This window comes from Rissa tridactyla, chromosome 5 (genome assembly GCF_028500815.1).
Source record: "Rissa tridactyla isolate bRisTri1 chromosome 5, bRisTri1.patW.cur.20221130, whole genome shotgun sequence".
In the NCBI taxonomy this organism is placed as follows: Eukaryota; Metazoa; Chordata; class Aves; order Charadriiformes; family Laridae; genus Rissa; species Rissa tridactyla.
The window spans coordinates 35,287,122-35,300,093 of NC_071470.1; the positions used below are offsets into that span (position 1 = coordinate 35,287,122).

At 47.3% G+C, this 12,972-nt stretch overlaps 1 protein-coding gene across 1 annotated transcript; it reads right to left on the reverse strand.

Moving 5' to 3' along the window:
* Positions 1 to 5,483: 5,483 nt before the first annotated feature.
* CD8B (CD8 subunit beta) lies at positions 5,484 to 12,320 on the reverse strand. Its single transcript, XM_054203124.1, has 5 exons — positions 11,701 to 12,320; positions 8,559 to 8,909; positions 6,623 to 6,718; positions 5,967 to 6,056; positions 5,484 to 5,849 (listed from the first exon to the last, which is right to left on the reverse strand). Exons 1-5 carry the CDS (start codon positions 11,744 to 11,746, stop codon positions 5,809 to 5,811), a joined length of 624 nt encoding a protein of 207 aa, XP_054059099.1. The 5' UTR covers positions 11,747 to 12,320; the 3' UTR covers positions 5,484 to 5,808.
* Between the last annotated feature and the right edge of the window lie 652 nt (positions 12,321 to 12,972).

Below are 12,972 nucleotides of genomic sequence, written 5' to 3' on the forward strand. Positions count from 1 at the left end.
AAGAATATTAAACCTCCTGTCCTGTTGCAAATATTTCAAGCACGGGGAGAGTTTTGTTTCCTGTGAAAGAACCACTGGTGTATAAACTCAAAGTAATCTTTCCCATAGCAAGGCGGTGGAGAACCTTATACATATGTATTAATTTGGTCTGAGATATGTCCCAGCTAATGCTGGAATAACAAATATTTGTATGTAATTCCACAGAAGCTGCAGATCTCACCCTGAGTGCACAAAATATAGATATATTGACATACACAAATATTTGTTATTTCAGCAAATAATATTTAATTTAATAACCAGAAACAATATTAAATAAAAAATGACAATAATATTAAAGAAACCATTTCTGGTTCATATAAACCAGAAATTTAATATATTACTAATCTGGTTTATTGAATGAAATTCAATGAAGTCCAGGGAAATACAGGCAAGAAGCACTTATGCTGCCTGAAGGTAGTTTTTTGTTCTGTAGTGTTTTTTTTCTATAGTTATCTGTCAGTCTATATAACTGTCAATATATATAATAACACATATATATTTTATATATAAAATCTAACACACAATATATAAAAAGAATATCTATTATATGGTTATATATTTAACTGTAATATATATAATATATGGCATAATATAATTATATTTAATAATATATAAAATAAATAATAATAATTATTAAATAATTATATATAACTATATTTAATAATATATATAATATATAGTTATAAAACTAATTATAATTTAACTAATATGTATAAAATATAATAGATATTCTTTTTATATATTGCGTGTTAGATTTTATATAAATTTTATATATATAAATATAAATATATAGTTATAAAATTGTCAATATCAATAACTGCCGATATATATGACACAATATTTCTACATTTTAGTTTTCTGTAAATTGTTTGATACATGAAATAGCCCAGCAGCCAGGTGAGGTGGCGCGGGCTGTGGGCAGCGGCGGCCCTTTATGCGTTGGAGGCTTCTGAAAGATGGGGAAGAGAATTGCCCATGTCCCTGCTCGGATGTGTGCGTGGGGGTCTGTGTCTGTGCACTAAGGGGGTTCGGGAAGAGCAAGTAAAAATTGCGATTTTTTTTTATTTTTATTTTTTTTATTTTGCAGCTTCTGGGACGTATCTGGCTTTATACTGCGGCAGAAAAAGATATCTAGAAATTCCCACTTACCAAGTCTGGTCTGGATGCCTAGAACTCCTGCTGTGAATCCATTTTTCCTGCCAGGAGGAGATATTTAATAAGCAGCTACCATGCACAGAGGCACTCTGGCCAAAGATAAGTCAGGAGGAATTTAAACAGCACCCGTGGACATATGTATCTCCTTTCCCTTTGCATGGATTTCAAGTTTAATCCTTTAATAGTGATGTTACTCATCCTTTCTCCATTAGCGTGCCCTACTCAGCTGTGTTTATGATGCTGCAAAATTATTTTTTATAGATTTAGGAGCTTTAAAATCAGGTATAACTTTGGATGTCATGTCACTAGCTTGTTATAACGTCACGGGCCCTCCACATAAAAATGGCTGGGTACACTAAAATGATGAAAAATTGGGCACTGCCAGTATTAGATCAACACCTGAGACGTTCTGGAAAGACTGGCTTTTTTTTTTCTTTAATCCATTTACGGAAGTTTTACAAAAACATGAAGACTATTTACAACAAGGCCCGAAATACCTGTATTTCTGCTCTGCTCCCTGTCCCTGGAATATTTTCATGCTTTCAGGATATGCACGCGCTGTTTATTGAAGGAGTAACTGTAATCTTTTTTTCCTATATATTCTATATTCTATATGTTCTATATCTGTTCTATATAACAGATATAGAATAGAGATGGAATATAAATATAAATATAGAATAAAAAAGAATATAAAACTGTGAAAATAATGTATGATTGCAACACGTAATTTTTGACGTCTTTTACAATTCCGTGCCCGATGATTCACAGCGGTGGGCGCAGCATAGGTAACGCTTTGTACTTAAACCCATAGACCTGTAAAACCCTCCTTGTCCTATTCAAAAGCCTTTTGTCTTTGTTCCCCCCCCTTTTTTTTTGGGGGTGTCTGCTTTTATTATTGAAGGTGACACCATTTATTAACCATTCACATGAGGATTCGGGTTTATATACAAAACCCCATTATTTTCCCTTCTGTGATGTTCCCTGCTGTGGGGAGGAGGGTGACAGTGGGAGACAGCAAAAGGCTGGTCCATCCCTGGAAGAAAATGAGGAATAAATTAGGGACTCTCATTTGCCAGGACATCACTGCAGGGGTGACATTGTGAGGGGCCATGTCCTTACCCGTATCTCTCCCTGTGGATCCGGGCACCATGCCATTAGCAGAGATGCACAGAAATATCTTCCCATTAGTTTTCGTGATGGAAGCATCCTTTTCCCCCCATGTACCATAACACAGCATCCCTGCCTCCTGCTCTCAGCACAGTGACGAGGTAGGAAAGAAAACCAAAGGAGTTGCAGATACCAGGGGACCAGGCTAATTTTCTCAGACACAAACCCATCTTTTCATCAGTGGTTCTGTTTCTTTCTTATATATGCTCTGCGAAAAATGTCTATGAAATGGGAGGTGATTTTTTTGCTACCGGCTCTCACAGTTGTGAAACCTGCTGCTAAAATCTCTCTGGGATTAACAGTCTTAACCTGTTGATGATTATAGGAATTACTACAGTTTTTTCATTGTTTCCATTGCTAAGCTGCCCAAACCTTTGTTTCACCAGGACTTGTGGCATCCTTGACTGTTGCTGCACTCTCCTGGTTTTGTTGCACGCAGATGATGGGGTTCTTTTGTGGGTTTTTTTTTGTGTTTGTTTTTTTTTTTAATTTAAAAAGGAACAACGAAGCTAAATCGGGGAATTCAGAATTAAGAAAATTCTCTCTTGCCTCTTACAGTTATTCACTGGCAGGCAGAGACCCAAGGGTTAAATCTCCATCCTTTGAAGGGGTATTATTGGAGTTGGGATAATCAGGTGGCTGACATCTATCAAGGCAAGGTCTCTGGGTGGTTTCAGCGAGGGTCGGACACCGTGGGGATGGCCTTAGCGTGGGGATGGAGGACCGGACCGGGCAGGGTTACCTCTGAGGCCCCTCACCTTCCTGTGGGAGAGGAGGATGGGGTGGTCACAGCTTGCCTTTTGCTGCCCAGTCCCAGCCCCATCCGCTGGCCATGGGAGGCCGTCTGCTGGCCGAGAGGTGGGAGAGGTGAAGCAGGGATGGACAATAAGGTCAGGATGCCTCAAGCGTGGGAAATGGAGCTGGGATTTCAAACGCAGCTGCAGACAGAGGGAAACCCCCTAGTTTTGAAATAATAAACCTTTGTCCATGGGAAGTTTCAAAAGGGTTTCCTTATAGCTGTTCTGTAAAGAATACATATCATAAAAATCATCTGCTCCTGGGGCAAAGCTCCGCGCAGTGAGTGCTCGCAGGGTAGAAAAAGAGCACGTTTAGTTCATTTGAGCTTTCACAGAGGCTAAAATATGCTGCTGGTATGAAGTGTGGGAAGCAGAGATGCTCAGGGACCCCTCCCTGCAGCATCCCTGGTGGGATGGGGTCTGGGGTTGCCTGAGCGTCTGGGTGAGCACCACAGCCCAGGCAGGCCAGCTCAGCGTGCACCACTGCCGGCCTTATCACTGCATTATTCAGGGGAAACATCCATCTCACGGAGCACCCACAGCCAGGTTTCAGACCAAGCCCTCTGGAAAAATTTAAGTGGAGAGTGGCAGCTCCCTGGGGCTGGGAGGGGAGGGAGGGTAAGGCCAGAGGGATGCTGCTGTGTGACTGCGATGCTGTACACCCGCAGAAGCTCTTCCCATGTCTGTGTATGCCCTGGCCCTGCGGACTCTGGAGCCACATGAGTCCTTGGCTGGTGGGCAGCTGTAAGGATACATGCAATGTGCAGCACAGGAGAACCCTGCTGCTCCCCCAGCAGCAAAAACAGCTGCTGACCTTCCCATCCATGCTGGGGACAGGAGGTGTCTGGACCACCTTCCCCTTGCACTCACTGGAGGTGATCAGCCTTGCACTGGTGCCAGTGTTTCAGCAGAGATGGGTGGCCGGGGATGCACCTGAGAGCAAGCCGCCCGCTGCCTGCGCTCAGCAAGACACCAAATTTCCAGCCCCACATCAGCCTTGCAGCTCTGGGCAGAGGCTGAGCCATGTTAACATCCCCGGGGAGACCTACCCTGCCTCTGGCATCGCTCGGGGCTCAGCACACAGAGGTATCGCTCAGGGCTCAGCACCCATGGGCATCACTCAGGCCTCAGCACCCGCAGCATCTCTCAGGGCTCAGCACACACACAGCATCTCTCAGGGCTCAGCACACATGGGTATCGCTCAGGGCTCAGCACACACAGCATCTCTCAGGGCTCAGCACATGTGGGCATCACTCAGGGCTCAGCACCCGCAGCATCTCTCAGGGCTCAGCACACACAGCATCTCTCAGGGCTCAGCACACACATCACTCAGGGCTCACCACATGTGGGTATTGCTCAGTGCTCAGCACACACAGCATCTCTTGGGGCTCAACACCCATGGGCATCACTCAGGGCTCAGCACACACAGGTATCGCTCTGGGCTCAGCACACACAGCATCTCTAAGGGCTCAGCACATGGGTATCGCTCAGGGCTCAGCACACACAGCATCTCTCGGGGCTCAGCACCTGTGGGCATCACTCAGGGCTCAGCACACACAGGTATTGCTCAGGGCTCAGCACGCACAACATCTCTCAGGGCTCAGCAGACGTGGGTATCACTCAGGGCTCAGCGCATGCAGCATCTCTTGGGGCTCAGCACACACAGGTATCACTCAGGGCTCAACACGCACGGGTGTTCCTCAGGGCTCAGCACACAGGGGCATTGCGTGAGTCTCAGCACACATGGGCATCGCTTGGGCCTCAGTACACCCTGGTATTGCTCCGGTCTCAGCACACACGGGCATCGCTCAGGGCAATTCTGGCTGTCTGTGCCGTGTTGCTGGGCTCAAGGCCAGCCCCCGGCCGCCTCTGCTATCAGAGGTGGTGTTGGCCTTCAGGCTGCACCAGGTGTTTGGCCTTGGGTACGTCGCTTTGTCTGACTTTCCTCTCCCACTTTGGCTGTTTACAGTCTCCTGTGGGAGAAGATGCCCTCCCAGGCCTGCTCCCCCCGGGAGCTGTTTTTCTGTTTTAACTCTTGCTTAGGCAGAGGCCATGGCTCCTTGCTCGCCACGCAGCCATGTCCTGCACTGAGTGCAGCCACAAGACACCAGTCTGCGGAGCGAAAAAGCTGAGCAGTATATTCACTATTTCTAACAACCATGCCTGCACAGGGCCTCTACAAGCTGCACAGGGACCTGCCCCTGCTGTCTGCCGGTTGCTCTCAGACTGTCCGTTACCAAAGTCTTATCAACCAGCATCAGCAGGAGCAAACCAAAAGCACCCATGTGCTGTCCCATGGACGAACAGAGAGGAGAGACAAGAAACTCTCAGAGCATCTTTACAGCCCATCTGAATCCCTTTGGTACAGCAGCCCCGGTGCAGAGCTGGACGCAGTGTTGACCCTGCTCAGTGCCCTTTGAGAAGTGCTCAGCATGCTGCAGGATCCGCCCCTGTCCTTTTGCCAGCCATTGTATAACGAAAAAATATTAAATTTGTGGTCCATCACAGGAAAGAAACTTCTGTCTTGCAGTGCAAGCCCACATCTGTCCCCTGTAACATCCTTTCGGGGGTCCCGTTCAGGCTCAGCATCCTGCAGGGGAGGGTTGGCAGCGTCTCTGTGCCTGCCCGAGGTAGGGGGAGCTGGTGGGATTTACTGCCTGTGGATGCGAAGCCAGAGCCTCCGCCGCAGACCTGGGGAGAGATGGTGTCTGTCAGCCCCAGGACCTCCTCCCAGCTCCCCATCCCACTCCCGGGCTGTCCCAGGGCCCAACACCCCTCGTTGTCCCCTGAGGCTGGTAGGATGCTTACGGTAGAAGTGGTGGGCAGTGGGGACCAGGCTCAGCAGGAGGACCAGGATGCTGGCAGCCAGCGGGACCCAGACCAGGGGGCTGCAGGCACCTGGAGAGCAGGAAGGGACATGCTGTGGAGCTGCTCACTCCCAGCTCAGCACTCGGCATCATCCTGCCCTGGCAGCTTTGGGGGATGAAGGGTGCGGTGGGGAGAGGAGTAGAGCAAAGCAGGTCCTTGAGAGGGGTGGGGGACATAACCATCACCCTGGAGTATCCCTTGAGGGATGCATTACAGGAAAGGCATTGCAGGGAACTTAGCTATGAGCCACAATGACCTTTTTTGTGGTGTTATCTCTGGCACGGGAATTCACCATGCCTCCAGGACTGATGCTGCACCTGCAGGGGCTGCACACACAAGGGACACCAGAGCTTAGGCAGAGCTAAAAGGAAGTACATCCTGGCCCATAAACCCTTGCAGATCCCAGGAAACCGCTCCTAAAGGCAGAGATCAGCTCCATCCGGAGCGGTGGGTCTGGGTAGACCTGGATGCCCATCCCTGCAGGGTCACGTTGCAGTTGCCCCCACCCCAGGACAAACACCAGCTGAACTCTGGGCACCCCCAGGACCTCAGCAAACCCCTTTTGCAAAGCAGCCTGAGCCAACCTGGTGCCGTACCTTTCTTGCTGTAAGCTTTTCTTTTCGTTACACACCGCACGGGTTTTTTGGAGAATGGTGCCCGAGTGGTCTTCCGAGGCAGAGGCAAAACATCAACTGGTGAATAAGGAGGGGAAGAGGACAGTCAATATGGCACCGAGTGCAGCAAAGCTCTCAAACAGCAGGCAGGAAGGGCTGGAAATGTTGGCTTTTAAAAACTAGCCCCATCCGGGAAACCCCTCATCTGGGTCATCTGGAGGGGCCAGGAGCATGACCTGAACCTCTCGGTGGCCACAGAAGTTACCAAGAGCTTGTAAAAGCATTAATAAAACAATATATCAGGCAAACAAGGGCAGAAGGTTAAGGAAGAGAAAAGGGAATCTTCCTTAAGCTACATTTACTGCCAGGCACCATCTCATCAGCATTGCAAGAAATCAGAGGTAGCAGGAGATTTCAGTAGCACTGGGAAGTTTTAAGGGATCCCCAGATCTCTCCTATATTCAGGTTGCTCTAATCTTTGCTCAAAATTGGATTTTTAATTTCTTTTTTTTCTGGTAAAACTAGGGCAGGATTTATTATGGTGTATCTGAATTATAATGGAGCACACTCATCTCTGTAAAGTTGGTCAGGAAAATATCCCAGTAATGTCCTTAATAACTGTAGATCTGACTGCTCAAACTCCACTTATTCAAAATTTTGGGTGATTCAAAGCTGGTTTTTTTCCATTTCTATCCAGGATTGAAATTCCTACGGAAACCACCGTTCTTTTACAAGGAAAAGTGAGACATCAGGTGCCTGGGATTTATCTGGACAACTTCTCCCTTACATTATGATAGACTTAAAGAAAAGGCACTTAAAGACAATTTGTTTTATCATGAGTACTAAAAGGAAAAAAAGAAAATAACCAGCAAAGCCTGACTCCTCCTAGGGCACCTGCCGGTGTTTTGTTTTAAATTGGCATGTCCTTGATCATGCTGAATTTCAATCCTGTTTTTCATGCTTTGCTTTGCACATAGATATGTGCCCAGTTGATAAAAACCAGTTCTCCTTTATCTTAAACCAACTTTTCTTTGAGCCGGCAAGAATCCCAAAGGGATTTCTCAGCTAGCTCAAGGTTCAGGGCATATTTGCCAAAAAACCCAAAACAAAACAAAGGCTGGGACACCGGGGCTGCTTTAGAACCAGCAGCCATAGCTGCATCTTGGTTAAATAAGTTATTTGTCTCCCTAAAAGCCTGCAAAGAAAGGGCTGAATCCTACTTCAAGCACATTAGTTTTTCTGCATCACCTTCTGCTCTGTGGTCAAGGGGAAAAATGGGCTGAAAAGAGCTGCTGTACGACCGAGGGTCTGTAAAGCATCACTCCCCCAATGCCACCCGCAGGCAGCTCTGGTTTCTGGCTGGAGCTCCCCAGTGACAGTGGGTTGTGAGCTTTGAGGAACAAATCCCATTTCAATCCTTTACGTGAAGGACGGGCTTGAAGCCTGCAGTCAGACCCTCCCCAGAGACCCGAGGGGTGATGTCCTCTTAGCCTTGACGCTGCTCTTCTCACTTGGAGGAAGGGTAAGGAAGAATTAGGGCAGGGAAGGACCCGGGAGCTGAGCAGGGCACATATCCAGCCTCTCATGTGAAGTACCACAGGGGAAGAGAAAAGCACATCGCATGGCAACATCAGGGTCTTCCCATGGAAACCCTAAAACACTAGGACCGATGCAGTGCTCAAAGCATGATCACGGCAGAACAACTGCTGGTGGCAAAAGGACTATCACACACAGCTGACCTAAAATTTAGCTATTTTCTGTATTTTTTGCCTTATCCGGTCTCATAGGTCTCTTCAGAAAAACCCCAGAGTCCCAACCTTGCATCTCAAAACTGGGAAGTGTCTACCAACCCCTTACCCAAGGGACCTCATCACAGCCTGCCAGAGGCACATTTTAGAACACTGGGGGTGACACTTACCCACACCGAGACGTGTCCTGCTGCCCAGGAGGAGCTGGGAGGACTGGGAGACGGAGCAGTAATAGGTGCCATTGTCCGAGGCATGGAGGTTGCTGATGTGCAGGCTGTAGGAGTTGTGGGAACTCCCCCCATGGACACTAAACTTGTCCTGGCTGATGTTTGTGCCATACGTGGCTTTGCCCAACAAGCTGGAAAATACCAAGAACTCGAAATTTTGCCTCTCCTGGCTCCAGCGGTACCAGTACACCCCAGTATGCTCCTTCTTCAGCTTACAGAGGATTTCTGTTTTACTGTTAGTTTGGGCTAAAATATTCTCTGGAGTCTGCACTAAAAGTAGATTTGTACAGAAACCTAAGAAAAAAGAGACAGGAATACACAGCTATTATTTTCTTTGCATTATTTTTCTTCCATGCTAAGTACAGATTTTCTTTGAGGGCTTAATAAGATCAAGTAGTCACAGAAGAGGGGATCACATAAGTGAGAAACAGGACCGTCTTTATCAGGAACCTCAGCCCATGTTCCCTCAGAGGCCTTTTTGGGTTCCCCAGCTATTTTCTGGTCAAGCCTAGTTAAAAAGGTAAAGTTTGCTCTTAAACACTCATTTAAGGAGGAGGCTCAGTGGCAGGGAGAGGGATGGAGGGATGATTTTGAAGGGCTATGTGCAGGGAAGGGCATCTCCACCTTCTCCTGTGGAAGCCCCTCTCCTTCCCTCCTTTTCTCTCTCATTTTTTTTGGTGGGTCTTCACCCGTCTTTCAACAGATTTTTTTTGAGCATCTTAACTCCTTTGCCAGATTTTTGTTCTAACAGATGTAACACCAATAAACTTCATCTCGGGTGCAGAAAAAGACCAAAAAAGCATAAAAGCATCTTAAAATGAGTCAATTTCATATCAGTTTTCAGACGACATTATTTTTGTATGAATTTCAAGACCTGGGAAAGGAGAGGGAGTGAGGCACAGCGGTGGGGCTGAAAGCTTTGGTTTGCTATCGCATTGCCCTGTTTGGGCTTTGCCGCTTTTGTGGAAATTATCTGAGTGGTGTTTGTCCCAGGCAGATGTGAGCGGTGTCTCCGTGCGAGCGAGGATGTGTCCTTGTGAAAAGGATAACAGGTGACTTGTGATCCCTTCTGTTCAGCAAACAATCCTTCAAAGCGTCAGATACTCTGAGACCAAGTGAAAAACAGCCTTCTGAAGATAAGGATGCTCTCGCTTCCCCTGTCTCTTTCCCAGGCGTGTTTTAAAGCTGTGCAAAAAGCTTAAAAAAACATGGGGTTTTTTGGCTTTTTTATGTTAAATTGGCCCTATTCCTTCAAAATCCCAAAGCTGCTTACAGTAGTTGCTGCAAACAGCCCTGTGGTGTGGGAATGGGTTTGCATGACCACAAGACCACCTGAAGTCATCCCTGTGGCCCATGGTCCCGATGTCCCCCATGTCCCCAACGGGGACAAGCAGAGGAGAGGGTTCTGCTGACTGACACAGGTCCAGAGCCCTCCTTCATCCCACAGCGATGACCCCATTGCTGCTGGCACGCTGCAGACATGAACATGCTTCAGCCCTAATATTGCAATGCCGAAATTCGGGCATTGCACAGCAGCTGCAGCATTTCACCGCATCCTCTGGTGCTGCGACAATATAAATGTCTCCTTAATACTAAAATACAGCATTTTCAGGTTTTGGAGTGCAATCCTCCCAAACTTTGCCCTGGCAAACACCCGCCAGGTGTTTGGGGGGGGGATGAAATAAGTGCGTCCGTGAGGCACGGTGGCTTCAGGGTCCCCTTGGCTGCCCTGAGATCTGGCTCTGCTGGGCATGGGAAACTTAACCCCCCATGAAAACCTTTTGCTGAGCTGTTGGAGAGATATTAGATGGATCAGGAGAGATATTAGATGGATCAGAAGAGATGAGAAGGGATCCTGGAAAACGCTCAGCTCTGCTCTGAGCCAGAGGTCAAGCTCCGGTGGGGTGAGCTGCCATGGAGCCAGAGCAGAAAAGCTGTGTCACACCTTCATCCCCCCAGAACCACCCTGTTCCCATTCCTGGTGTATATTCTTGCAGGGAACCACAGGGAATAGGGTGGGACAGGTTTGTTTCCATGTGCTTGGCCAGACCCTCTTGCAGCACCTCAGAAACGGTCAGTGTTTCTTTTGCACGTTCAGCTCAAACTCTAATTTATTGGGGTTTTCTCAGTGGGGACCCCACTGTATAGAGCTGTAGGGTATCACTACCTGTATATAGGCGTTGATAAAGTGCCTCGGGCTATTTGTTGCCAGATCAGCCGTGTTATGCCGCAGCTGGATGACCATTACATGATGCGAACAAAACACCCAGCAGCCCTGCCAGCCTCTAGCGAGGGTGCTGGGCAGCTGTGGACCCAGGCTGGGCAATGTCTCGGGGGACCAACCTGAGCCACCACCCTAATATATACATTTAATGGGTGTTTCAAGCTCTCAACAGTTTCCACCTAAGAAATGATGGCACAATCTGTCCTGTAAAGGGTAATTCTACCACTTTGCCATGACATCGACTGTATCTATTCGGTCCAGACCCCCTGCAACCTGTCTGCAATAAGCAGCATGGTTTTATAACACACTGATTCCAGCTGTGTCCCTTGGGAAACATTCAGTCCTGTGATAGATTTAGAAGAAAATTTGATGGGATGTTATCGTCTTCGCGTTACACAGGCAATGGAGATAGCTCCTACTTTAACTTCTCCACCAGCAGCTTCCCACAGTCCGTCTGCACTAAGAGAGTGCAGTAAAAACAAACTCTGTGGTGTATATACCATTATATATTGCACAATAAATAGAATAGAATAGAATAGAATAGACTAGACTAGACTAGACTAGACTAGACTAGACTAGACTAGACTAGAATAGAATAGAATAGAATAGAAATGGAAGGAACCTACAACGATCACCTAGTCTAACGGTCCAACCAATTTAGAGCTGACCAAAAGCTAAAGTATTGTCAAAAATTTTGTGGTGATAGGTAATAATATCCCATAGATCTATACTACGCCTGTATATTTAAACTTCCATCATCCACATGTTGTGCAACGCATCCCACATGCTGGAGCAGGGTGGGGGAGAGGCTCCAGCATGATTTTAGGCGCCCTCAACACTTAAGAGACATGTGCCTCTTACCTGGGATCTGGAGGCAGATGCAGAGATGGAGCCACGGCCGGGCCATGGTGGTGGAGTCAACGACGGAGGGGTTTTGTGCCAGCTCCCCCTTTCCACGCACAGTCACCTCTTGGTGGTAGGGCTGGTTTCACCCTAGGAGGTTCTTCCCTGTCTCGGCGCAGACGTCTTGCTGATGGCTGTCAAAGAGCATCTGCTGTGGCAGTGCCTGGAGACTCAGCCCGGCAGCTTCTTCTGCACGGAGCCCCCAAACCAGGTGTGCGTGGCAGCCCCACACGGTTCTCCAGCACTGCACCCGTGGGACCCCCTGAAATTCCCTTTAGGAAGAAAAAACCCCAAAACTCATTGATTTTTAATTATGATTTCTTCATATTTCATCACCTAGCTTTTCCTCCTGCTTTTAATCTAGGTCCGTGGAATTGAAAAATGATAAATGTAGGAGCTTGGCATTAAAAATAAAAGCAGAAAAGGATGAATTTTGGCTCGTTTTTCCTCTGTTGAGATCAAAATGCATTCAAAATAAGGAGAAGGTGCAATTTGAGCTGTGGGGTTGTTTTCTTCGGTAGAATCTTTACCAGGAGGTGTTTTTCTCCAGGCCTGGAAAATGCTGAACGTCAAACTAGATTGCCATAAAGCAGAGGTGTGAGGCATCACAGAAAACTTTGAAGCCAAGAGCAAGAAACCTCAAACAAATTTAGTGTCTGAAAAACCACAAAAGTAAGGAAATTCTGCTGGGGCTCCCCACTTTGCTGCTTTGGTAGCTGCGACACTGTGTGGCTCATACGTAGAAATATTTAAATGATAGATAAAATATCGGAGTGGCTTTGAAATGTCTTTGGGAGGGTGAGATTTGAAGCACTTGGGGTTTAGGATTCGGAAAGTGAAACAAGTGATGTGAAATTACAGGGGTGAACTGGCGTCAGCCTTCAGTATTTCCATGTTTGGGAAAAAAACCCCCATAAATTATTTATTAATTTTACTTATTCACTGCCCCCTTGGCTGCCAAGCGGGGTTCGTTTTTCTTTTATGCCCTACTTGTGCAGATACTCATGGTCCTTACAAAGTCCCAGCATCTGCCCGGGGTGAGGGGAGATTTCCTGCAGGGGGGAGGTTCTCACATGGGGACACCGAGAAACCTCCTCCGGGTTTGAGTTGGTGGATGAATAGGAAAAATCATTTTGCATCTCGTGCAGTGCAGTTTTTGGGTCCACACTGCACCAGATTTTTCCGTGGTGCTGTAACACATCCCCCCCCCCCCCCCCCCCCGATTTGGTT

Coding starts and splice junctions, on each gene's coding strand:
- CD8B (XM_054203124.1), bottom strand. CDS start 11,746: ATGGCCCGGCCGTGGCTCCATCTCTGCATCTGCCTCCAGATCCCAG. Junction 8,910..11,700: donor CATCTGCCTCCAGATCCCAG/GTAAGAGGCACA, acceptor CTTTTTTCTTAG/GTTTCTGTACAAATCTACTT. Junction 5,850..5,966: donor CACTGCCCACCACTTCTACC/GTAAGCATCCTA, acceptor ATCTCTCCCCAG/GTCTGCGGCGGAGGCTCTGG.